The 26,862-nt window shown below is 35.8% G+C and overlaps 2 protein-coding genes across 3 annotated transcripts in view; both read right to left on the bottom strand.

Moving 5' to 3' along the window:
• The window catches only part of LOC134851118 (dynein axonemal heavy chain 7-like), a 46,465-nt gene extending 30,489 nt beyond the window's left edge, over nt 1–15,976 (bottom strand). For both annotated transcript variants that reach the window (XM_063867055.1, XM_063867056.1), the window contains exons 1-18: nt 15,657–15,976; nt 15,272–15,411; nt 14,890–15,015; nt 14,336–14,502; nt 13,765–13,965; nt 10,596–10,912; nt 10,116–10,278; nt 9,443–9,693; nt 8,955–9,100; nt 6,900–7,056; nt 6,647–6,815; nt 6,047–6,286; nt 5,364–5,609; nt 4,884–5,116; nt 4,411–4,603; nt 4,165–4,188; nt 3,586–3,706; nt 81–193 (exon numbers count right to left, since the gene is read on the bottom strand). In XM_063867055.1, coding sequence (XP_063723125.1) covers nt 81–193; nt 3,586–3,706; nt 4,165–4,188; nt 4,411–4,603; nt 4,884–5,116; nt 5,364–5,609; nt 6,047–6,286; nt 6,647–6,815; nt 6,900–7,056; nt 8,955–9,100; nt 9,443–9,693; nt 10,116–10,278; nt 10,596–10,912; nt 13,765–13,965; nt 14,336–14,502; nt 14,890–15,015; nt 15,272–15,411; nt 15,657–15,928 — 3,279 coding nt within the window. In that variant the 5' untranslated portion in view covers nt 15,929–15,976. The remainder of the gene's footprint in view (nt 1–80; nt 194–3,585; nt 3,707–4,164; nt 4,189–4,410; nt 4,604–4,883; nt 5,117–5,363; nt 5,610–6,046; nt 6,287–6,646; nt 6,816–6,899; nt 7,057–8,954; nt 9,101–9,442; nt 9,694–10,115; nt 10,279–10,595; nt 10,913–13,764; nt 13,966–14,335; nt 14,503–14,889; nt 15,016–15,271; nt 15,412–15,656) is intronic.
• A 125-nt stretch (nt 15,977–16,101) lies between these two features.
• Nucleotides 16,102–20,725, bottom strand: LOC134851985 (dynein axonemal heavy chain 12-like). The gene is made up of 4 exons (XM_063868260.1): nt 20,408–20,725; nt 17,463–17,625; nt 17,073–17,167; nt 16,102–16,554 (listed from the first exon to the last, which is right to left on the bottom strand). The coding sequence occupies exons 1-4, from the start codon at nt 20,723–20,725 to the stop codon at nt 16,102–16,104; spliced, it is 1,029 nt and encodes a 342-aa protein (XP_063724330.1).
• Nucleotides 20,726–26,862: the final 6,137 nt, after the last annotated feature.

The raw sequence follows: 26,862 nt of genomic DNA, 5'->3' as shown, positions 1-26,862 counted from the left end.
TGGGTGGGGGAGCAGGGACATCACATTATCACAAGTGTTCAGTTACCGATTGAACGCAAGATTTTGATCTTTTTACTCACCGTTGCGGGGGATGCCTGTCCCAGATCCATCGTCTCGAAGATCAAGGTCATACTGTCTGTCATCTGCACAATCTCACCACTCATTAGACAAAGTTTCTTATTGTCGTCCAGCACTAAATGGAATAAAGAAGTTTAGTAAATCAAACAGTCCACAGTCTTTTTGACCCCTGATTGGAAAAAAAGGTGAAGAAAAAGTTGATTATAAAGAAACATTAGCATGAGAATTGCATTCTCGCGCAAAAGAAACGACGTCTGTTGCGACTCAAAATATAAATACCACAACTTTGTCCAACCAACAAATCCTTCGCGACCTTGAGTACCAAAAAAATTATATCGCAAAAATGAGCGAACCAAAAGTTAGATACGTCACAACTTTGAGCGACTAAAAAACGTTGAAAAAGTAAGCTTGATCAAAAATTTTGTGAGACTTTGCGCGACCCAAAAGAGATATATCTCGACTTATTGTAGTTTTCTCTCTCTCTCTCTCTCTCTCTCTCTCTCTCTCTCTCCGGTATATTTTAACTTCAAAATTGAACAAAAAAGTTAATAAACTTAAATTACATTACGAGGCCAAACTGTGCATTTTGTGAATTGTAAGCGGATTCCGCAACAGGCAAAAATTAGATTTGTCGCGAAATCCGCAACATTGCTATTTTTTTGATCTTCTCTTCTGTTTTGGATTCCACGTACAAATAGCTGAAACACTGTGCTGCTCAAAATCGTTCCAAATACAGGCAAAAAAACGTGTGGAATCCTGAACCAGTTTGTGGAATCCATGAACAAATAATATTATATGTGCTTACTAAACTTAAGCTGTCGCGGAATCCACATTTGTAAGTGAAATCCGCAAATTGTAAGCGGAATCCGCAAACTGTAAGCGAAATCCGCAAACTGTAAGCGGATTCCGCAAACTGTAAACGGAATCCGCAAATTGTAGGCGGAATCCGCATAAGTTTGCGAAATCCACGTACATTTGCGAAATCCGCTTACATTTGCGGAGCCCGGAGCAAATAAGTATATTCGCTCGTTGCGGACTACGCAACAAAATCAATGTGCCGACAAACTTACGTTAATAATAATTGTACGCGAAATCCACTGAAGTTTCGTCTGTGGAATCCACTTACATTTTAGAACAAGTTTAAAGACTTGCCTCTGGAATCCAGGAACATACAGACACAAAATTGTGCGCCTACCCAGTGCACAGTTTGGAATTGTAATGTTATGCATTATACTGTTCCTTGTGATATATTGTTTTGATACTTGAAGAGAAGAAAAGCATATCAGTCACTGGAATGGGAAAGCAATGTAGCAAAAAATAATTTTCTTCTATTAAATTGCTAAAACTAAAAAGATTTTTTAATTTTTTTTCTCATAAACAAAACATGTTAAACTTATGATTAAGATCTTCGATCTCAAAAATTTGTCGAAAAAATTTTCAATTTTCTGATTCACACTTAGTTTTCCTCCCTAAAGTGACAGATGCTTAATGCATCACTGAGATGAAAGTTTTGTCTTGAGCCGAAACTTCTCACAAATATTCGAACAAAAACTACTTTGTAAAAATTTTCTCAAGTTTCCGGACTTTCCCAGACCTCTTTTTCTAAGCTTTATTGTTACGACTTTCGAAGAAAACGGAATTTTTAAAACCAATTTGGATTTGATTATAATGATCTATCGGATACTTTTTGATATAATAAATATTGGCAAAATATGACTTTTTAGGCTGATCAAATTGTAAGTGTTACAAATTGAGAAACCTAATTAACTGCCTCAAAATAATCTGGAACAATTTTAAAGAGCGGGATAAATCGCCACGCTTTTAAATTATAAAATGAGTAGTTTAGTCAGACTTGTGGCAGGATCGTAGAGCGATGTATACACCCGGTTGGGTAACAAGAGATAAAGAGATCGAATCAATGAGAGACTAAGCGTTTTGTAAAATTGGTAAACAAGAAAACCTTCCCGAAAGTCGGCACAAGAAAACCTATTGCACTGCATCAGAGTATGCTTGAACGAAGTTTTTCAAAGAAAAGTAACTCATTAACCAATTAAATTTTAATAAAAAATTGAATATTTTTTCGTGCAATTTATTTGTTTAAAATTTACCGCAAGTTTGTAAAATTGGTAAATAAAAAACAATTGTAGCCGGTTACTGTGCAAGTAGCACAGATTTGTCCGACCACATTCTTAAGAAAAATTAAATATGTTTTCTCAAATTGGTGTCGTTTTTTTCTGCTTTTGTGATAGAAATTTAGAATTTAGGCATATTTGAGAGTCATAGTATCAAAGGTCAACCGAAAAAAAAACTTTTGAAAGAAAATGGCCAGAAAATTTAAAAAAAAAACGCGAAAAAACACAAAATTTTTTAAAAGTTTTTTGCGGCCGTTTTTTGAAGTTTCAAGTTTTTGATTCCCAAAATTGCGGTAACCAACTTCAAAAACTACTTTCACCTGGGTAAAACTAAGTTTTAACGGCCTAAATTAAGCTTAATTAAGCTATTGCAATTACTAACTACCTTAATAACTAGCTTGAAATAAGACCAAAAATCAAAAATTTCACACTGGTTTTTCTCGACACTGTGAAAAACTATTTGAACTTTTTTAATGACGTTCGAATCACGACTGAAAGTTCTTTTATATAATATATAACTCAACGCTGTCCGATTATTATTTATGGTAGCTGATTTTGCGTGGACAACAAAAACCACCCCGATCATATATTTTTCTTCGAAAGTTGGAACAAAATGTCTATTGCACTGCTCATATCAATTAATGTTTCAACGAAGTTGATGAAAGTAAAGTAACTCAGAAACCAATGAGATTTTAAAAAACAATCGAAAAATTTTTTTTGTAAATTGTTTCGTCTAAATTTCCCGCAAGTTCTTTTTTCCAATAAAAGCAATTGAAGTAGAAAATACAAGAAAAAAGCAATCTAAATTTCCCGCAAGTTTTTTTTTAACAAAAGCAGTTGTAGTAGGAGAACAAAAATAGAAAAAGCAATCTATATTGTTAAGACAGAGCGTTAATGCTTGTCAAAATGGGCTAAAAAAATAATTTTATAAAAATAGACCTTACGCCAAAGTTCTTTCTTTCTCTTCGAGAGTCGTCGGAGCATAACAATTGAAAAAAGAAATCTCTTTAGCTATTGGTACTGGTGCACCATTACCATCAGCTAAAAGGTTTTTTATATTGATAATTACTTGCAGTTTTCAGCAGGGATGCAAAACGACTTAAAATGGGCAATAAGTGCCAAAAATAAATAAAAAAAATTGGCGAAGGCCAACTTCAGGAGAAAAGTGTTTCTGCTTTAAAAAAAACTTTAACAAAAAAGTTTATTCCCGGATTTGATATCACATGCTAATCGCAAGAAAAAAAAACAGCATTGAAAAGAATAATAATTAGTATGAATATAAACTATAGCCTCTCGCATGTTTCAAGCTAGCGTGTACCACATCAGTAACAAATTGAGCTCCATCCATTTAACTGCTATAAAAAAAACTTCTCACCCGTGTTGAGGTTCTCAATCCAGACTGAGTCTATTGGTCCGTCGAATATGATCCACTTGCGGTGTGCCTTGGGAGAACTGGCGTAGTCACGAAACACTCTGCCCAACACACCCTCACGCCACTAATCGAGAAAATGCACATATTAACCCTTTTTTTATCGAAAGCTGCTATATACACAAACCCAAACTAAAAATAACAGTCACAAGCATGGTAACTTTGTTTTACTATTTGATGTCTATATGCTGACTAATGTGAATAATGGCAAAGTATGTGAACCAAACTCAAATGTGAATAATGGCAAAGTATGTGTTATTCGTTTTCTGTTATATCGAAACTTATTTTTTTTTAAATGAGTTTTTGTCGCTCCCCCCCCCCCCCATCACAAGTATTAATAAGTTTTGGCCCCTGAGGTGTTTTCAAAAACAAATTAATGTTGCTTGGCCCAAAAAAGATGTCAGAAACTAGCTACAAAGGGGACCATTTGCGTGCTCAGGTAGAATGGGGTGTCCACTTTCCCTCATACATCTGCCGCCGTGATAATAGATGATCAGAATTAATTAAAGGACATAAATACGGCACCTTAGATTGTTCGTAGTATCCAGTCTGAAACAAATAGATCAAAGTCAAACACTTCAGAGCAAATAATAGCATAAAAAATGACACATCTTTTAATTTTGCTTCTCTTTTTTATTTGATATAGGGCATGATAAATTTTCAGCTAAATAGCATCAACATTTTGTTCAATTTCAAACTATAAATCCGATAGAATTTTTTGTGCAATTTTTCCAAAAATAAGTATGTTTCAACGCATATGAATATAATTACATCTTGAGTTGAACTGTCAAAAGCGCCGTACAGCTGAGCAAGAGTGATTGCCTTAGGGTTGATTGTGGAAAAGACCACGCCCTGTTCGTTGAAGGAGGCACTGCTGGGATCCAGTGCGATTAAGTTCAGTGTTTCAGCCAGCACTCGTAGAATAGAAGTCTTGCTGCCATATGGTTCACCGACCAGCATAAACCTAAATGAACAAGTATAGCCGGTTGATAGCTATGTTACTCCTTCCCGCTAAAAAACATGCATTTCTGACTTAGTTATTTTTTCTAGAGTTACAGAAGAACTTTGGTCTATTGTTGAAAGAATGAAAACCGGAAGGGATGCATGTTCTAACTATTGATAAGGTTTTTATTCTTGGTGCTAAACGCTGTTATCCATTGCGCTAATGATCATCAGCCTTTGTAAGTTATAAATCAATCTGCAAAATAGCGCCGGAACATTGTTCCAACCAAACATAAACTAACCCATGTCTGACCAGCATCATCTCATAAGTCTGGGACACTTTCTCCTTGAACGCATCTGTCAACTCCCTGCTCAACTTCTCACAAGCCACCCCCACCGACGAGAAGAACATGTCATAGTAGGCTGGCTTCATCGCCTCTATGTCTGTAAAGAGGTCTTTGAGAATGCCCTCGAACAGAGGCACATCTTGGGCCAGAAATTTCGGAAGGTTGACGTCACGCACTGACCTGAGGACCTAAAAATAAACATTTGATTCAGCAAATAGCAAATACCTAATCAAAAAAGATGTTGATTTTATATTAGTTGCACAAAAAGTGATCACTGAGTTTTCGCCACTTCTTATGAATATTGTGAAGACATTATAAGAAGTTAAACTCACAGATTTGAATTAATCGATTAATACTTTCTATTGTTTTCCGCTTATTATTTTTGGTTAAACTTTTATAATGTTAATCTGTAGAATTCGGACTCATCCAATTCACCAAAACATCCTCTGAATCCTTGGGCAACTTCAACTTGAAGTTTCGCGCAGCCACCAGCACAGCCTTAACCGCCCTCATTCCGTAGTCATAATGGGGCTGACTGGACAACTGTTCCGAGCACAGCCTGTAAGTCATCACTATCTTCCGCGCCAAGTTCTTCGCGTCCAGGAATCCGGAGGAGTAGAGGGATATCTCGCCTATGAGGGCGTAGTCTGGCACCATCATTGCGACCGTGCGAAACAAAACCTGGAAAAATTTGCATGAATCATCAGGCCAGGTTTTTTGCATTGATGGACTTCATCTTTTATGATTTGAACAACTTTCAAGTAATGAACAGGTCTGATTTTGCAGATTTTGCATTAAGAAGATGAGTAGCGGAGGAAAACACTGAAATGAATTTTGCGGCTTTGAGATATATAGACTCGCTTATAAATTTTCCTTCAAGACCAGCTCATGAAACTTTTTGTTTTCAGTGTTTTCAATAATCATTCAAGATTTTTTGAACAAATTTTTATCACAATAGTTAAAAAACCCCAAATTAATAACTTTTTGAACACTTTTTGGCCATTTAATCAAAATTTACACGAAATGGAACTCAGAATCGACACAATAAAAAAAATGATGTCGACTAAATATGATGATTTTGAAAATCATTACCAAAAACATTAATTTATTTATCAAACCTTTAAGTTATCAGGCAGCTCCGAGCGACCCTGATATCCTGGATTCATGGTAATGGCCACAAAGCAGCTCCTGCTCAACTCCAGCCGCGCACCCTCGAACTCGAAGAAAAGTGTGCCTGCTTGAAGTGCCTTTTGAATGACTAGTATCTGTTGCGCCACAACTGAGAGCACTTCCACCTCTATCCGGTTAAATTCGTCGAAGCAGGCCCAGCAGCCGGAAGAAGCAAGGCCTTTGAAGAACTAAAACAAGTTCCTCAAGTTGCTTTTGAGGGGGAAAAATGGTTTCTCAAAAAAATAGATGCTATCAAAACTTGGCAATCTATAAGATTCGACATCAAAACAATGCACAAAAAGAGAATACGGCGCAAGTATAGTCATAAACATATAAATCGAAGATATAGCAACAAAATTTTGCCAGATTTCGATGAAACTTTTTAAAAAAGAAATGGTAATCAGCTGTTGAGCCAGGGAAGCATGAAAATTTTGACCGCAAATTTGTATAGCATCATGCAAGAAGACTGTTTTAATTTGTTCTACTGGAGTTCGCCTTTCGGCTGAACAACCTGAGCCCATGAAGCGATGATAAAAAAAAATCTTCACTTTTCCCATTGCCAAGTAGTCCAGCCCATCAGAGCAGTTGAACACTATGCACTGTAGGGCCAGTGCTTTCGCCAAATCCTTGGTTGTTTCCGTTTTACCAGTTCCTGCAGGACCCTCCGGCGCCCCGCCCAATTTCAAATGGAAAGCGCCAATCAGTGTTCGGTAACATCTGTTAACAGAATTAGAGTACCTAGCACCTTCACAATTACGATCAAATAAACCTTCAAAGCAGTGCTCAGTTCCGATGTCCTACCTGTCAGTTAGGGGAGTGATGACGAGTCGAGTGGTGTTTCCTAGGTACTCGTTTCCATATGGCACTGTGGCGTTTATGAGTCGAACCACAGCACTTCCCTCTTCGAAGTAGTATCGCAACTGTGCCAGCCACTGGAAGTCATTTTCAGAGTGCACTCCTGAATTTCACAGCTGCTGATTTAACGACTATTTAAGTTAATTATGCGTTCATTACATTTAAGTTTAGTTTAACAGAAATAAATTACCCAACGCCCAAAATTTAGATCCGCTTCAATGGATTCAAGCAGTGGCAACTTCTTGTTTTTCGACTGCTATCAAAGAGTGTAAACGATCATAGCGCATTTTTCCACGCAAATTTAGATACCTTCAAGAAAGCTCGTAGAGGTTTAATTATGGTATCATACGGTAGCGTGCAGAGGTGAGCAACCCCTCCCCTGAATTCTAGTTGTCAAATTTTTCCAAAAGGTCGACATCAATTTTTGGCTGACCAACCTCAAAAATTTTCTAAAGGCGCCTTTGACGCCAATGTAACTAATTTTGAAGGGGGAGCACGCAGAAAAAACGCTAATTTTTAGACAAAATTTTCCAAAAAGTGGCAAAAAACAACGCTTTTTGTGGCCTGTTTTTTGAAAAAATTGACTGCGGTCTGCGGCGCAGAAAATTTATGGCAAAATGAGGTCCTTATATTATTTTCGAATAGCTCGGAAAATCAAATTGATCGACCTTAAATAAAAAATTGTCCGAAACTATGATACTTGCGCAGCGACCGGGAAATTTTGTTGTTCCTACCCTTGAAAATGGGAAAAAACTTTGTATTCGAGTGTGTTTTAATTTCTTTGTTCCGACCCTTCAAAAAACGTGGAGATAATTTGTTTGTATTGTTCTTTTTTAGTTTCGTTCTTTTTTTGTTTTTCACGCAAAATCAGGTACCACAAAAAGACATCAGACTGGGTTGAGTGAATTAAAACCCTTTCAGTCGAGTTTCGAACACTTGAAAAATTTTCCAAAACATTTTCAAAAAAACGAAAAAAAAACTGGTTTGAATTTTTTAATTTTTTGTCTTTTTTGAGCAAGTAATGCTATCAAGTAACAATAATTTGTTATAGAAAAAAATATAAATTTTTCTCCAAAAAATAATGGTACAAATAATAAGAAAATTTTTGTTTGGTATTCATTTTTTGAAAAAAAAATGTTGTCAATCTTACCTAATTCACTAACTTTCTAGGTTTTTGTATAGTTCTCAAAAAACACTACGCAATAGAAGCGACACCATTTTGAAAAAAAAAACTAAATTAATTCACCCTTAATGTTTTTATGAATATAGTTCAAAAATTATGTGCTACTTGCACAGCAACCGGCTATTCTTGCTTCTTTTTTGTTTTCCATCCGAAATCAAGTGCCATAAACAATCATCGGACTGGGTTTGATCATTGTTAGAACCCTTTCAGTCGTAATTCGAGCGACATTTGGAAAAATTTTCAAAAATTTGACAAAAACTGGTTTAAAATTTTTGAGTTTTAGCCAAAGTTCAAGCAATTGAAGCGATTGAGTTGCGCTTCCAATATATGAAACTTAGCATTTTAGGCTAAAAAAAAACATTCTATTTTACTATAACAAAAACTAGTTTTGGAAGCTTTATTTAACGCTTCCCTGGTAAAAAAAAAATTTCAAAGTTGTCAAAACATTTTTTGGAAAAAAACTTTTCGCTTTTTTGTTCATTTATTTTTTGAAGACAATTGTAGTCATTTATGCCGAGTTCTCTGAGTTTCTAAGCGTTCGAATAGTTCTATCATCACTCGACGCTGAAGAAAAGTGAGTAATTTGAAAAGGAAGAAAATTTTTTGTTCTGTGAATGTGGTCAGAACATTCTGTGCTACTTTCACGGCAACCGGCTATCCTTGTTTTCATTTGTTTAGGATGCATTTAAGATGCGTTTTGACAACGAAGCAACACATATACACACAGCAGCCATTTTTAACAAAGCGCAATCATAAAATTTAAATTTGAGATTCCAATCTATCTGATTTAGAGAGTAATAAATCTCAAAAATAGATACCTTTCTGCGCTAGTTCCTTCACAATGTCTCTGGCCTTGACCTCGATAGTGACCAGGGATCCCAGAGTGATTCGGAGTCCGGGAGGGAGATCTCCCCTGATGATGTTCACCATCTCCTTCACTTCACCCTCACACACGTCGTAATACCTGGAGAGCAGATTAAGTTATAAGAAATGAAAAACTCCAGCCTTCTGAGAATCATTTTGAATTTGTGGAGCAAAATTAATGGGCAATTATTTGACCTGATAGTATCCATTCTTTTCAAGAACACTCGAAGCATCGTCTCAACGAAATAGGATCCGGTTTGATCCAGTCAAAAAATACACTATACCAACTGGTCTTTTTACAGTACTACTATAATAATTGAAGTAATTGATTCTGCAGTGATAAAGTAATTACTTCATTATCGAAGAAGTCAAAAATTGAAACTGAAGACTATTAAATTCGTAGTTTGAAAAATCTGAAAAGTTTGAAAAGTTAATTGCTTACCTGGAGAGGTTGCCGCCCACTTCTTTCAGTTCTCTGTGCACCTCAGCAGTCCACACAATCTGGCTCACACACAACACCACCTGGGCAGGCCACTTCACAACCCACTCCGCCCTCTGGTCCGGACTGTACTTGCCCCTGGCAGCCGCTATCTTGGACCTCACAGTGTCAAACATGGCATTCTGCACTTTGAGCAGCCACTTTTCCACTGAGCCGAGACAGTCCACGATACAGAGCGGTTTATCGAAATGGACCTGCAAACAAAAATCATTATTGAATTGATGGCAGTGTCGCTAACCAGGAATGCTTAAATTCATGTTCCTTTCTTAACAAGATTTTCGAGTAACGACGTCTTTTTAGTAAAAACCTAATTTGAAAATTCTTAGACCAAATAAATATAGTAACTTTTACAAAACAGAAAGAGTCTAACAAAAAAAAGAACACAGTAATGTTTTAGTTAACTACATGCTCTTAAGTCCATGGCTCTATGATTCAAGCATAACTATTAATTCTTGTCAGGTTTCAGACAATTTATCAGCGAGGGAATGGACCGACATACGAGCTGTACAGCTCATCACGGGAAGCCGCTGTTGTGCCAGTGTTGTGCCCCTTTTAAAGAACTATAAGCAGTTTTTATGGTAACTTTTCTGGGCTGGCTCAAGCAATAATAATTTACCGCTTCGTCCTCGGGTGACCTTAGTGCTGTGACATCCATTTTGGAGTTGAACTCCAGTTTGCCTATTCCCTCGAAGCACTTCTTCAGGTGGGGCTGCACTTTGGTGGGGTCCTTGGTTTCCGACAGAATCTCAAGCATCTCATCATTAGAGAGGAAGAAGAACCTATGCAACAATACTTATCTGAGGATTTCATTTAACTATAGATGTAATAGAAACGTAATTTCCTCGAGCAGGCTGAACAAGGTTTGATATAAGCTCTGAGATACGCAGAAATAAAACTGTTGTTATTATTTTATTCTAGGCCCAGTTTCAAGCAATCAAACTAAACTAATCTGTCTGAAAAGGCGCAAAAAAAATTCACGCAATTTTTGTCCTGACTTTGTAATTTTCTCAAGTTTTTAAGAAAACGATTGAAAATTTTTTATCGATGAAAATTTGGAGCTCCATCATAAGTTTTTTTTTAAAGCGAGGACACCCACCTCGGGAAGAATTTTCTCTTCTTCTCCAAATATATGTTCAGCCCCTTGGTAATCGCATCCAATTTCTTAGCACTCTCCTCTAGAATCTCATCCACCCCTGGCATACTAATAGCCGCCATGACATGAGGGTCCTTGTCGAAGTGAGTCATCAACTGCTGCCAGTATGAATTAACAGTCTGGAACAGATTCGCTTCTTCGTACATTTGGTCCACTATGTCTGGAGAACTGAAGATGGGTTGCAGGTAGAGCCATTGGCCTTGCAGTTTGAGGATCTCGTCCATAGTGTCTTGTAAGTTGATCAGCAACGCTTCCCATTCCTGCGAAAGATATTTTTAACTTGAGCAACCAGAAGTTTAACCTAACGGTTCCATATTTAAGCTCAGCTAAGCTATGAATAACTTGCAGAAACTGAACTCACTTAGCAAATTGTAACACAACTGCGAGACTCGAGCCGACAACCATATTTATGCAAACAAAATTCCTCTACGTCTTGAATCATAATTCCACGATAGAAACAAGTTCATACTTACCCAGAAATATCGCGAGAGACTGATTGATCTTAAAAGACACTTAAGAAAACATAACTGATGTTCATGCAAAAGAAAAAAGCAAAAAATGATGCTATCAGGTGGAGTCACTTGTGATAAAAAGGCAGATTGTTAGAGAGCCAATTAGAATGGAGTATTCAAAAACATGAAAAACTGCAATTATCTGACCGAAAACAATCAAATTTAGAACATTCAAAGCAATTTTGACCGAGAACAAAATTATGCAATCGGGTTGATACATCTTGCGAACTTTCCAAAACCAGGGCTGAAACTGTTTGTGAGAACACCTGGTAGTTATCGGAATGAAGAGCCAACGAATACGTAGCGCGCTCATCACACTGCCACAAGGAGATATATTTTTGCAGTTTGTCTATTTTGCACCAAAATTTCCAACCATATAGTTTTGAAACACACATCAAACAATTTTTTTTACAAACTAGTGTCGTTCTCCTGCGTGGTGTGATAAAAAGATCTGAACAAAAACTAGAATTCAGAAATGCTCGACAGTCGTAGTCAAAAAAAAGCAAACTGGACAGCATTTTTTGAAGAAACAAATAGAAATCAATTAAAAAATTTGAAAATTTTTTCAAAATTATTTTTGCAGAAACCAAAATGGCGTTAAAAACTGCAAGCACTCGAATAAAAAAATTAAACATATATGCACTATTCTAAGCGACTTAAATTAAGCATAAATAAGCCTGCTCGCTCTCTTTACTCGCTCGAAATTAGACGAAAAATCAAAAGATTTAAAAGAATTCTAATATGATACATCACTCAACCCAGAACGACGATTATTTTCGGTACCAGATTTAAAGTGGATAAAAAATTAAAACAAAAGAACCAAAATACACCCGGATACAAAGTTCCTCCAATTTTTCAATGGTCCGAACAATAACAACAAGACAAATCTTTCGAAAACTAAGTTGAAACTGTCGCACTCTTTTGTCTGTTCAAGTTTTATCAGAATCATAAAGTAATAAACACACAGACATTAAGAAACTTTTTCAATCTTTTTGCAAAAATTAAGACCAAAGTCCGACAAGGAAAAAATTTTAATACATCAATGCTTAGGGTAAGAAAACCTAGTTTTGTGAATTTTTTGTGCATATAACCGCTTGTGTGAGAGTTAATTTACAATTTTTGAAATCAAATACAACAAAAAAGCTGATATTTGGCGAAAGATAATTTTTGAAAAACTGAAATTATTCAGCTTTATGAATATTGTTTTTTTTTTTAATATCGCACAGAATGAAAACGAAAAATAGCGTTAGTTGCGTCTAATTAGATTAACTTGGATAGAAAAAATTCACTTTTTAAACAATAGCAAAAACTTAGAACATTTCAAAATAAGAAGGCCAGCTACGTCAAACTAAGCAAATAATTAAATAAATATTTTAGAAAATTGGAAAATAAGCAGCAAATAAAAAAACTTGTAAAAAAACTATGGAAAAAAACTAGGTCAAAGGTTAGAAAAAAAATTTTGTATTGCAAATAGAGTTTCCGGCAAAGTTTCACTAATTTATTCCCCAAACACAGCAAAATGAAAGTAGTTTAAAGATGGAAACAGGAAAAGATAGAAATAAAGGTAGCGACGTGAGACTATATCAAGATACAATTCCAATGGCGACTTAGTCAGTCGATTTAAACCACAAAATATTAGATTTGAAATTTTCGCGGATTCAATGATCACAAACAATTGAAAGCGCTGAAGCAAAACGTTTTAAAGATAGTGAATAACCCAACTAGTTATTATAGAGATCAATGATAATTGAATCAACGCACTCATCTAAGCTGCAAAAACTAAACAAAAACGCACAAAGCTTAGAAAAAAATACAAATTCCAAATTAAATCATATCTAGTAAACATGGCTTTAACCCTCCCTTATTACCCTCCCACCCTGCCAGCTTCTCGAAAATAATATTAAAAAATGGTAAGCAATAATTTATGAAGTTTCTGCGATTCTCAGAGGAAAAAGGACCTATCAGGCCTGTCTAAGCCGAGTATGTTTCTTTTATTTTCCCTCATTTCAGAATAAGTTTTTTCTTGAGAGAAGATCTTTTTTTCTAATCAAGGCCGTTTTTGTGCGTCTAAAACTTTCACGTAGCAATATTGCAGCCAAAATCAGTCAGTCTGTGGTACGTCTGAAGCTAGAGGTCAACAGAGCTCGTACTAACATTCTATGATTGCATTGGCAGGGGGTCAGATACACGATCATCTGATCTCAAAGATAACGCCTCTTACGTCGCGCTAGGCTCCTTTGCAAACTTAGACTCAGCGACATTGAACTTAGCCAATACCGCTGGAGGCTACGTAATAGTAAGTGGAACTTTTGTCTTCGGAGCAATTTGGTACACTACGCTATTGTACGGAAAATTTTCGCGGTTTGTATATTATTTCTTTTGCAAAACAAAAAATCACATGGGCATAAAACTTAAGTGAATCAAATAATGATTATAAAATTCATCAAAAAAATGAAAAATTATTCTCAATTAGACTTTTAGCTTTTTTAAGAAGAATAAAACACAATTTTTATTTTTCAGTGCTCACCAAGAAAAAAACTTGGTGATCCAAGAATTAAATTTTTTCGTCTTGATTTTTTCACCTGGTTCCATTCAGATACCTTAATGTCGTTTGCAAATGGTTTGATGAAGGGAGACCCCCTCATAGTCTGTGTCTTTATTATGTGCTCATCCAGTACCAGCTGGATCTCATCCACAGAAGAGAGTATCCTGTAGTCGGTGTCCCTGTACTGCAGGAGGGGGAACTCCAATTCATTCCACTCCTCCTTCATCTTCTCCATACTTTTCTCCAGAGAGTACTCCTGAATTAACAAACAAACAGAAAAAAAAAGAAAATTGCGAACAAAACAATTTGCGAACAAAACAATTTGAATTTTTTTTGGAATTTGTTGGAAAATCACCTAGAATATTTTTCCCAAAACGCGAATTAGAGTCTTGATAGTTTGTGTTAGGACAGTATAGCTCGATGGGGAAACCATTTAACTTAATAAACGCAAATTTTGCTTAAAATTTTCTTTCGGTCTTTGACCAAAACATTGCAACTTTTCTTAATTGATTAAAAAGATAAAGTTGTTCAAGGTCACAAATTCACAAAACCAAATCCGTTTATTTAAAAGGAAACCATGATAATGTAACATATAAGATATATAAAAGACGTGAACAAAGGCTGACCTTGGCTGCTCCGGCACTGACGTTCTCGAACTTCTCCTGAAGAGACATGAGGTCTAGTTTGAGCATCTTGCGCATAGAAGTGGACACATCTGGCATGATGCTCTTTCCCGCTATGAAACTCATCTCTTCCCAGTGACGAGTGGTGATGCCAGGAGTACGCAGGATACCTGGGAGTAGGAACAGTTATGTCACATCAGTTGCATCACTACCCGAGTTACGTCACACCAGTTGCATTACGCGAATTACGTCACAAAAGTGAAGAAAAAAAAACATGGAAAACTTTCAATTTCAACTGCAAAGAGGCAAACTTATACCAAAACTTTATCTAATCAGCGAGTGCTCAGATTTTTTAAATCCATGTGTAACATCATCTCTAAAGCCATGCAAAACCAATAGATTGTCGAGCCTTGTAAGAAAACATGCTTGAAGAAACACTTCCAAAAAATGAAAAGAAAACAAAATTACACTAAGAGTGCAATTGGCAGATAATATTACCATATCTGATTTCATGAATCAATCCAAAAAAGTATATTGAAATAGAGAATTGGACAGACCAATGAGTGGGATGAACTCCTTGAACTTCTTGATGTCATGCAGGATCCTCTGACATACTAAAATGGCCGGCATCTGCTCCTGAATCAGTCCCCCATCGTCGTTTTCCTTCTTTTTCTTCAGACCCTCTTAAGAATAATCAATGTAAGTGAATCATTGTTATGTAATTACCACATTTAGATGAGATAGTTTTGATCCGCCAAAATCGGTGCAGTTCAATGTCGGTGGCGTTGATATGCCAATAAATGATCATGTTAATTGTAACAAACCAACCTTTCATAGCTAGAAAAGGGTTTTAAATAAAATTTGAAATACAGTGACCGAATAAAAACAATGATTAAAACTTTCTTTAGGAGTAATTAAGACATGTAAGATTGTGTTCACCTTTGTTCCTCTTCTCCATCATTTCACGCTTCTGCAGCTGGTTGAAGAACTTAGATATCTTATAGAGTTCGGTGTAGTACTCTTGCACTTCACTCGAGATCGTTTCAGGCTGCAGGTCGAAAAAGGATCCGTCCATCCACCTGTTAATTCACGTCATGTTAAAACCAAAAAATAATAATAACGAAGCAGTATTTTTGTCTAATTTTTATTAACGTAATTTTGCCTTAGTTGTTTCATCTCAATTCAAGAAACCTTGAAGCGTATGATTTCCTTCAATTTGTGATCATAGGTTCAGATAATGAACACCCGAAGATGAATGAAAAGCATGATGTGTCCGAGTTTTTGTGTTTCTAAATAGAGTTATTCATCAGGCAATCATCTTTACTTTTTCTCAGATTTCTGCCAACGCGTCACAATTCCAAACAGCCGATGATAGGGTTCCACCATATTCTGAATCTCCTCCACATCCGAGTAATTCTCAACAGTCGTCTTAAATAACTGCTCCTCTTTTTGGACAAACGCGATATCCTCTTTAACGTCCAGCATTCTTTTCTGGATGTTTCTGACTTCGTTCACGTAGGTTCCCATTTGGTCCATATCCTTGCAATCGCGCAGCTCGGAGGCTTTGATTCGTAGTTTGGCAAGTTCGACTAACATTCGCTCTCGGACTTTGGCGAGGAGATCTTCTCGATGACGACGGACTTTGTCGACAATCTAATACAATAGATTTTAATTAGAAACAAAAGATCCTAATAGAAACAATTTTACTGATATTGCGCAAACAGCTTTCGATTACAAATTATTCTCATTATGACAAAAATCTAGTTTCTTTAATCAATTACCTCGTCATGTTTGTCAAAAATGGGTGCCGCCCTAGTAGGCCACGTGACCGCAGAATTGATCAACTCCACGTCTTCAGATGTGAACAAATGCGTATCAGTCAGGACTAAAAAGTGCTTCAAGGTCATTTTAATTTTGTCAGTCAGCTGCAAAGATCCAATACTTCTTGCGTTTTCAACAAACGACAACTGTTCCATAAGTTCCTCAGTAGTTTTTGCACTCTTGAGACACACGTCTTCAATTTCGTTGTAAGCCGTGCAAATGCCTTGGTTAGTTTTCCGAATTTCATCGACCAGTTTGTTCAGGTTTATGCCTGCGAAATTTTTGGCTCTGTCGCATAGACCTCTTTTGATGTCCTGGCATCCGATTTCAAAGAGAGAGACGGTGTGAATGGCGTCTAGGATTCGGATCTCGTTACAAGTTTTCCAAAACGACTGTGCTTCCTGAAAAACATTCCTCCTTCACTGGAGTTCTGTGACCCTTTATCAACTAGAATGTCCACAGTGTTTTTCAGGTGGTCCGAACAACTTTTCATGAAAGAGTTTTAAGGATGTTTTTCTTGTAAAAAGATCTAGCAAGATGGCCCTCACATGTAAGAATTTTGCTAGCAAACCATCTTTTGTCGACTAGGAAGATATTTAGGTTTTTCCAAGAAAACTAAAAAGACGGTCCAAAAAGTAATGAAATGATCGCCGATTTTCGGTTCTCTAATTTAGTTGAAGCAAAAAGTTTCGGGCGACACAATTAAAATCGAAAAAATACGTTATGCCTCCTTTAAATATGTGCTTCGTGGAACCTTTCTACCAAATAATCGTTCCTCTCTAAATGCATCCTTAGACATTGGTGTCCTAGAAACATCTGAACAAAAAAGTTTGTTGTGGAAGACGGATAGGTGATTTGTTGACCGAAGTGTTCAAAACCTGGAAGGGAGAATTGTGGCAAAAATGATCAAGTGAGTTACCTTCTCAATAGTGGCAAATGTCTGCTCGGGATCATTGAGGAACTTCTGCACACTCTGTGCTGCTTCCCCGTCTATCAGGTAGCTGAACTTGTCAACTGAAACAAACAAACAAAAAACATTTTGTCGCAAACTAGAAGACTAAATTGGTAATCACAAATTTCATGAAATAAATTTGATTCATCAGTTATTGACTGCGTAATGGTAAAAAATTAAACCTAGCTCTTAGCTTTTTTGTTTCCGAACCCTATTGTTCTCAAGTAGGTCGATAGGCAACTAACTGGTCTTTTTGGGGTTCTTCAAAGATAGACTTAATTGATTTTGTAATGATAGGCAAATTTATTCCCTCTTGTAAACGAACGTATTTATTTTTTTTAGTTTTCGTGAAATTACCAAATTGCATCTTCAGGTATTCGTCTACGTGTTTGAACTTTTCTTTGACAGTGTTGATCACTGTCTGCTTGTGTATATTGAGGAGCTCCTCGCTCAATTGAGTGTTCACAAACTGGGGTGGACTGTTTTGGGCGAAAGAAGACGCCATCCACGACTGCAGCGTCTACATAAACAAGAGTTGTTTGTGAGATCAACATTTTTAGGACGGACAGTTTATCATCCAAAGAAAGTAAAATAAAGCCCCCCTCCAGTGATTCGAACCCCTCGCCACATAGAGAATCCTCCGTGGTACTAATGCACGGCATCTATTTTTTTAAAGCTGACAACACTATTTTTTGCTAAAAGCTCCTTCCTCATTCAGTGTCAGTGTGTAATAATTTGAAGGGATGAACGCCTGTCAAAAAAAATCTGTTTTTTTTTGGTCAGAACCTTCCAAAAAGGGCCTAAAATTGAAAACAATTTATACACAAAGTCCTAGATAAAATCCTCTCCCCTCAATAAAATCCTAGATCCGCCCCTGGTGGGCTTCGAACCTGCAACCTTTCGAGTTTGTGAAGCGGGGACCTATCTTCTACACAACCACTCTCTTCAACTCACAACACTTTGTCTCTCCTCCACTTACCCCCCCCCCCCACCCCCCATCCTGCCGCCATACACTAGGACAACTTTTGTATCCCAAAAACCTAACGGATTCATGTATTTGGGCAATAATTATCCTCGTTATTTTGTAGAAAAGGACCATTTTTGAGAGCTGTAACTTTCAAATAATCTTGTTTTTGGTTTTAATCTGAAATAAAACCAGATATCAACAAAGATAGCCGGTTACTGTGTGCAGGTGGCACAGAATGTTCCGACCATGTTCTTAAGAAATAAAACAAAATTTTTTCAAACTATTGTCGTTTTCTTTCTGCGTGGTGTGATTAAAGGAGCTGAACAAAAAACTGAGATTAGGTATATTCGACAGTCATAGTAAAGTAAGTAAATAGAAAAAACAATTTGCAAAACATTAAAATAAACAAAATGCAGAAACGCATATATGTGGTTTGAATCACGACTGTAAGGGCTTTATTATGCTATATCACTCAATCCAGTCCGATGATTATTTGTAGCACCTAATTTTGCATGGAAAAAAAACTAAACCACACCCAAGTACAAAGTCCTCCCCTTTTTCAATGGTCGGAACAAAAACTACTAGGAAATAAACCTTTTCAGTCGGATTTCTTTTGTTCTTTGCTCTTTTTGCCATCTACCAGATATAACAAGGATAGCCGGTTCCTGTGTAAGTAACAAGAATGTTCCGACCATAGTCTTAAAAAAATACAAGCAAGTTTTTCAAACTATTGTCGTTTTTTTTGGCGTGCTGTAATAAAAGAACTGAACAAAAAACTGGGCATTAGTTATATTCGACATTCAAGTTAAAATAAGCAAATTGATAAACAATTTTTGGTTGAAAATTTACTAGAAAAACAAAAATAAATCAAACAAAAAATTTTCAAAAGTTATTTTTAAGTTTTTGAAATTTTTTGAGTTTTTGAAAAATATGATTACGAAAAAGCGCTAAAATGCTCAAAGAATACTAACAATACCCAAGTAAAACTAAAGTTTTACTTTTCAAATTAAGCTATTGTAAGCTTTTGAGGTAATTAAAGACTGCTCGCTCGCTTTATTTGCTCGAAATAAGACAAAAAATCAAAAACTACAAACCAGTTTTTCTCAACACCGGGAAAAATTTTTTTCTCCATCTACCAGATATAACAAGAATAGCTGGTTACTGTGTAAGTAGCACAGAACGTTCCGACCATTATTTTCAAATTGTTGTCGCTTTTTTTGGCGTCCTGTAATAAAAGGAGCTGTACGAAAAACCGGGGACTAGTTATATTCGACAGACATGTTAACATAAGTAAATTGAAAAATTATTTTTGAAAAAAAAAATGCTAGAAAAACGATTAAAATCAAACAAAAAGTTTTCAAGGATTTTTTTCAAGTTTTTCAAGTTTTTTGAATTTTTGAAAAATATCATTCCAAAAAGGCTCTAAAATGCTCAAAGAATACTAACATTACCCAAGTGAAATAAAATTTTACATTTTAAATTAAGCTATCATAAGCTTTTAAGCAGTTAATCAATTGAAACAACGAAAGCCGGTTACTGTGCAAGTAGCACAGAATGTTCCGATCATAGTCTTAGAAAATTCAACAAAGTTTTTTCAAATTATTTTCATTTTTTTCGGGATGGTGTGAAAGTGAAAAGAGGCGTTGAACAAATAACTGGGGATTGAGTATAAGCAAATTGAAAATAAGCAAATTGAAAAACATTTTTTGCAGAAAAACTATTACAAAAACAAAAAAAAATAATTTAAAAAATTCTGAAAAGTATTCAAGTTTTTGGCAGTTTTTCGATATTTTGAAACTTTTGATTCCAAAAAAAAAACGTTAAAATATTCATGGTAAACTAACGTTACCCAAGTAATGCTATATTTTTACGTTTTAAATTAAGCTATGGTAAGCTTTTAACTCCGATTATAGGCTTTTAAACCCAATTATAGGCTTTCTAAGCTATTGTAGGCTTTTAAACACTCGTCTCTCGACACAGGGAAAACTTTTTTGAAAATTTTTTATGTGGTTCGAATCAAGACTGTAAGGGATTTAATATGATATATCACTCAACCCAGTCCGATGATTGTTTGTGGTACCTGATTTTGCGTGGAAAACAAAAATCTAAAAACACCCGAATACAAATTTCATCCCCATTTTCAATGGTCATAAAAATAAAAAAAAAGTTACAAAAAAACATTTTTGCAAATTTGATCAAGCATATGAATTTAGGAGTTGAGATGTCTAAGACATAAAATTTGATATCAATGCCCTTTATTTGAGAATATTTTGCTTTTTAATGATTAAAAAAATTCTGGATAAGTCTCGAATTGGCATAAAAAGTCAAAACCCACCTGCACGTTTTGCATACGAGATGCAACTTCATCAATAACAGACACCAAACTGTTCTCCAATTGCTCATAGCGTGGCAAAAACTGCATGCCTTCGTCATCCAATACCAAATCGACCTTGAAAAGGGGTAGGAAATCTGAGTTCTCGGGGAGGAACAAGTTGGTCCATTTTGCTATTCCATTTCGAAGGAACTCTTTAATCTGATTGGATAATAAAACAGACACGCAGTTGTAGAAGTTTTTCAGCTGGTCTGATTTGTAGCGGACAGAGCACTCGTCTCTCATCATGAGGTCGATGACGTCAGGAAACCACGTGGTCATCAGTCGCTGTTCGGCTTTTTCGAGCATGGCGACCACTTCGGTTTTCAAATTCTTAACTGTCATTGCTCCTTGCTCCCTGTAAACATCATTTTTTAGACTTATGTGAGGAGGGGGGGGGGGGGTAAAAAGAGCCAGATGAAGCTATACACTTAGATCACGTCAAGCTGTCCCATCATCAAACTTTTTCAGGGGTTCGTTTTCCATCCGCATACTCGCATAAGTATTAATGGTGGATAATCAACAAACAGCCATGTCTACAAACCGCCATATCTTGAAGCCGAAAATTACATCAGAATTACGTAAATTACATCAGAATTATGTAACAATTGCATAACAACAATGACAATCTGCTGTTATGTTGCATAACAAAATTAACTTTCAGCTTGTTGGAATGATAGTCCTATTTTCGGTTTGTTGGCCGTTGGACTTGTTGGCCTACCACCGTATTAACTTTGTGGTGTGACGATTGGCCCTGCAGGGATAAATATGGGGACCAAATCCGTTTTGAACAGCCTAATCAGATGCCAATGTCAAACTTTGCAGCCAACGTTATAAAAAAGTTTTGCCTTACATAGTTATATAATATAATTAGTTGGCCTGCTATCCGGCCAAGCTATTCTTCTACCAAGGAGCAGTGGTCTCAATGTACCTCATTATAACTCCACCTCTGATCCGAACGAGTCGAAGCAGAACCAAGGACTCATGGTCTCAAGGCGCTCACCGTACCCCTTGTGCTATACTCACCTGTATTAAGATGGTTATATTACCAATTTGAATCAGTTTGACGGAATTTATATCCATTCTTGTCAAAATCCGATATTTTCCCCACGTCCGTAGAGATTACCTTTTGACTTCTTTAACAAACTATGCATTTGCTTTTCGGCTTCTCCCCCATAAATCATAAAATCAATTTTATGCTGTAATTAGTAGTTTTACAAGGCTCGCTATGAGAACCAAATATGGTGAGATTTTGATACGGTAAACTTGCCAAATTTTGTCTCATTCGGACTGCACAAGTGAAAGATTTCTATTGGGCCCCCAGCAAATTCTAAGGCTTTTTTTCGGGTCTTTCCCATAATAGTCCCACCCCCCCCCCCCCCCCCCTCATTGAATTATAGACCCGCAAAATATAATTTCGTTTCATCTGTTTCGAGGACTGTAATTTGTTTATTTTACTAGGGTGGGCGGTATAATCCCCCTCCCACCTGCGAATTCTTACGTAAGTGAAAAGAGTCAATCTTAGCCTGCCCGGTAACAGTCAAATCCTGGACAAGTTTAGCTATAGATTTTGTGAATCAGCTGTGGGGGCAAAATTGTCACAGCTGAGGATAGAAAAAAACCAGTTTCGCTTACTTGATGTTATCGAATGTGATGAGTGATGGTTCGTTGAACTTCCTCTGACAGAGTGAGAGTATGTTTTGCATGGTGGGATTTAGAACATACAGGTGCCTCTTCAAGTGTTCCTTTGCTTCATTCATCCGCCCACGCACGTCTTTCATCGATTCACTAGCACATAAAAAATATTTAATCTAACACTGAGTAAAAAAGCATCTTTTTGCGGTGCAACGAGTGGTCGTAAAAGTTTGAGTACTAAGACCAAGTCTATCAGAACAGCCTCCGGTTGCTAAATTTTATACTTTGGGGACAAAAAAAATCAAAAAATGCTGGACAAAGGGCTCTTTTTCTTTTCCCCCACCACCACGCACTACATCTAGTTTATGTGCTTTTACAAGGTTAGGTATGAATATCAATAACGTTTGTCGAAGTTGTAAAACTGAAATTTTTTAGGTTGGGAAGAATATTTTTAGGTTCTTTAGTCAGTTCCAATTAGCACAGGGGTTTCACCTCTTTTCCACCACCTCGGAGAAACGCGGAGAAACTTTGCATGTAAAAAAATTTGAGAGTTTCTCATTATAGCGCTTCCCCCAAGTCTAGAAAAAAATTCAAAATGCAGTTATATATTATCAGGTATTTTTCCTTCCCCCTCACCATATCGCATGAATATCGCATGAGTGGTTTTTCCCACCCCAGCTTTAAAAAGCTACCTTAACATGTCATAATGCAATGAAACTTTACATAAGGAACAAAATGAATTTTGAACAAATTTGTTATCGTAGTTTTCATCGGAACATTACCCGTTCAGCCATAATTACACGTTCAACAATTACAAGGCCAAATTGTGCATTTTGTGATTTTAAGTGGATTCCGCAACAGGCCAAAATCTGTTCTGTCGCGTAATCCGCATTATTGTTACTTTTCTTCGATCTTCTGTGCTGTTTTGGATTCCACAAAGAAATAGATAAAACACTGTGCTGCTCAAAATAAGCCCAAAAATAGGCGAAACTGCGGAATCCGCAGTAGTATTGCCGACTAATGAGCCGGCAAATTTTACGTTACAGGAAATTTTGTAGGTGCAACACACTTACATTTTTAAACATGTTTAAGGATTTCCCGGGCTGACAAACTGACAAAATCAAATTAAATTTTTTTTTACAGTTATTATACTGTACGAAAATCGATTTACGATAGACATTTAGGTACGTAAATCGGTTTAGAATGGTTGAAAAGTATCTCTAGGGTAGAAAAAAAACAAATTTTTTTCCTAAAAAATCGATTTAATTAGTGTACATGGCTTTTGCAAGGCAGTGAAATCCATCAGAATCTCAACAAAATAAATCTAATGTAACTATTTTTTGTTTTGAAACTGGAACAATTTTTGGTACTCAAGAAAAACTCAATCGGAACTACAGAGAGCAAGAGCCCCTCGAAGAGAGTTTTTACCGGAAACTATTTTGATGAACAGAACTCTTTTGAGTTGTTCAATTCGACGGGCTCCCGCAGTATGAAGGGTAAACTTTTTTTCAAACCTCATTTTTTTCATCACTGATCTAGGTGCAATTATGTTAGACAATTGACGTATAATTGAAAAACTTTTTTAAGAACACTACATTTTTGGTTCAGAAAGATTATACAATAGTTATACTCAGAATTTCTATCAGTTCAAATCTCAAAACGAAAATCAATTGAAAGTTATACCATTTTACTACCATTTTACTACCATTTTATTTTTTAAAAACCGACAAAATCTGAGTTTAAATTGTATATATTATTAGAAAATGAGTATCCAAAACATGGACAAAATTGATTTGAATCGATTTAAATCAATTCTGTTTCTACTCAAAAGGAATTTGAAAAAGAAAGAAGAGAAAAATAATAAAAATTGATATAAATCGATTAAAAGTTTATTGAAATGAAATTTTAAGCTACAGATTTGTATCAAACTAATTTAACTTTTAACTCGACGTAACACAATTTTCTAAGTCTTTGCTACATTATCTGTATAAAATCGATTGCAATCCGTTTCTTGCCAGTACGGGTTGTCTCTGGATTCCAGGAACATACAGACACTAAATTGTGCGCTTACCCAGTGCACAGTTTGTTCTCGTAGTGAACTATCAGCATCGAAAAGCCGGGGAAAATGGATGAGCGGCCATAAAATGCATGTCATAATTTGTAACAATCGGACAATAGGAGCAATTCCTTCATATCAAAAATTTGCTAGTAGGAGAAAGGAAAAAGAGTCATTTTTAGCACGAACCTTAAATTTGCAATCATTAAAATTCAATTGATACTTATTCCAAGCTTGCCAACCATAAGCCGTGAATTCAAACCGGAAACTACCCGACACGTGATTCTATGGACAATAATCAATTATGATAGATTATCAAGGTCTGCCTCCATGAAACTCTAAGATTATCGATACAAACACTGGAATCAACAAATTGAGTTTTAAATTTGGCTTACGAATATTCTTGTTTTTTTTTTAGAATTTTTATCTCATTATTTTTTGATTTGGATTATGGCCGTCCATCGCCCACTTACCGCACACATATGCCTACCTCCAACTACTTCCTCAAATTACCACCCCTCCCATTATTACACCTTTCACTTTTACCCCACCCCCATCATGCCACCTATTCCATTTACCCCTTCCCCAACCCCCAAACCTCCAACACTGGGTTGGGTAAGCTTGAGAGTTCGGGGTGGTGGGGTGGTATTTGAGTGGGGGAAGTAAGTAAGTTCGGGGATGATAAGGTGGGGGAGATGGGGGGTCAAAAATTGGGGTATTTCATACGGAAGGACGTCGAAAGTCGAAAGTGGTAGATATCGTTTTATAAAAAAAAGTTGAATAGATATGAGCAAGTTTAAAAATCCAGTAGGTTTGTTTAGCTAGCGGCATCAACTAGATGACCATTTTTGTCTCTCCAACTTCCGTGCATTTGAAAAATCACTTGTCAGTGATTTCGGATGATTAAAAATACTATTCAAAAGAACTTTGGGCAATAATGAACAAGATTATGATTTTTGGCACTGTTGTACTTGGGCACCCCAATATAAACAGCCTTCCTGTGTAAATTATCATTTCAATTAAAAATAAGTCCAGTTTAATCCTGTTAAATTCAGTTTTCAAAAACAAAGATCCGAAAACTTAATTCATGACTAAAGAAAATGGATGTAGAGTGAGTGTTTTTTGTGAAAACTTTCGAATGCTATCCAATAATCCACTACGCCACGCTTAATGGGAACGGCCTGAGTATTCAACATTGAGAACATGTTTTTTCATGCTTCACATCGTAACATCGCGTATTTAGTAACGAAAACACGAACGGAAAACTTTAAAAACAAAAATCAGAAAGAGACGTAAGCAAGTAATTTTTTAAGCCTTCAAGACGTCAACCATTAGTTTTTGTTCGGTTGATTTGATCGATTCTTTGAACTCAAGTTAAATGGGTTAACAAACAATTCTAATCATACCTTTATGTACAACTAGCTACATACCCGCATCCAGTTCCAAGCGTTAATAATCGATTATATTACGATTTTAGTACCAGTCTTACTAAAATTGCGAAACAATCGATTTTAATCAATTAATAATCAATTATAATCTCTCTTTTAAAAATCCAAATATAATTAATTATAATCCATTATAATCGATTATAATCGATTATTTATTCGTCTATTTTTCGACACAATTATAATCGATTATAATTGATTATAATCCATTTTTTTATTCAAATTTCTATTTCATTAGTTTTGCACAAAAATCCATTATAATCGATTATAATCGATTATAATCCCTTTTGTTTGTCCATTTTTGTCTTCGAAGTTGCATCTAAATTGTTTATATTTTATGCTTTTTGTGGACGTTGGTCCCAAAGAAAAATGAGAAAAATATTTTTAAAGTTTTCCAAGTAATTCAAATTTATAAGTTTTTTTTTCATTTCTTCCCCAATAGAGTTGTTTTGCGATGCATATTTTAAGCTTTTTTGAACACCAAAACATCAGCAAATTGATTTAGTTTCATGATTGATTCGGAAAATTTATTTTTCATCTACCGTGAGAACCTTTCCACTCATATGAAAGGATCTCTCTGAAACTTTTGTTTCGTGGTAAAACTTTGTGTTCAGATGAACCAAAGTGTTCAAGAGATCTCTCTTTTAGAGATTTTCTTATTGACACAAAAATAATAATATTCCATAGGATATAATTCAAAAAAAGAAAAATTTTGGCAAATTAAGAGATTGTAATCGATTATAATCGATTATAATTGATTTTTAGTAAGAACTATAATCAATTATAATCAATTATAATCGATTATAAAAGATTATAGTCTCTTGGAAAATATCACGATTATAATCAATTATAAATCCCTTAAGGACCTAATTTTGGTAATTATAATCGATTATAATTGTCAAAAAATCATCATAATAATCCGTTATAATCGATTATTTACGCCTAAACTTGGATGCGGGTAGCCATTTGAGGCTCAGTACTCAATTTCATTTAAGAACACTAGATTTTTTTTTCCTTTTATTTTTTTCTATTGCGTCGTTTTCTGAAGCGTAATGACACACGATGGAGTTTTAATTGAAACTTGTTCGGAATATTTGGGTCTAATTAGTCGGAATATATACATTGTGTCGGAATGTTAACGAAGCGATGTTACAAAAAGCTTCAAGCAAAAAACATTAAAATACATCTACTAGTTATAGGAGTAACTGATGGTTGGCTAAAATGCTAACAACTAGGTAGGAAAGCGCTACTAGTTCGAAGCACAGGCTCGTTGAAAAAACACT

Source organism: Symsagittifera roscoffensis, chromosome 7 (genome assembly GCF_963678635.1).
Source record: "Symsagittifera roscoffensis chromosome 7, txSymRosc1.1, whole genome shotgun sequence".
Lineage (NCBI taxonomy): Eukaryota > Metazoa > Xenacoelomorpha > Acoela > Convolutidae > Symsagittifera > Symsagittifera roscoffensis.
The sequence above is the reverse complement of the archived record's forward strand: the minus strand, read 5'-3'. Positions and strand labels throughout refer to the sequence as shown.

Bases quoted from the DNA above. Each gene is read 5' to 3' on its own strand.
- LOC134851985 (XM_063868260.1), bottom strand. From the start codon at position 20,725: ATGACCACGTGGTTTCCTGACGTCATCGACCTCATGATGAGAGACGAG. The intron at 17,626-20,407 runs GTGGGTTTTGAC...TTGTTTATGTAG, and splicing joins CTCGTATGCAAAACGTGCAG to ACGCTGCAGTCGTGGATGGC. The intron at 16,555-17,072 runs GTAACTCACTTG...AATGTTTTTCAG, and splicing joins CATTTGCCACTATTGAGAAG to GAAGCACAGTCGTTTTGGAA.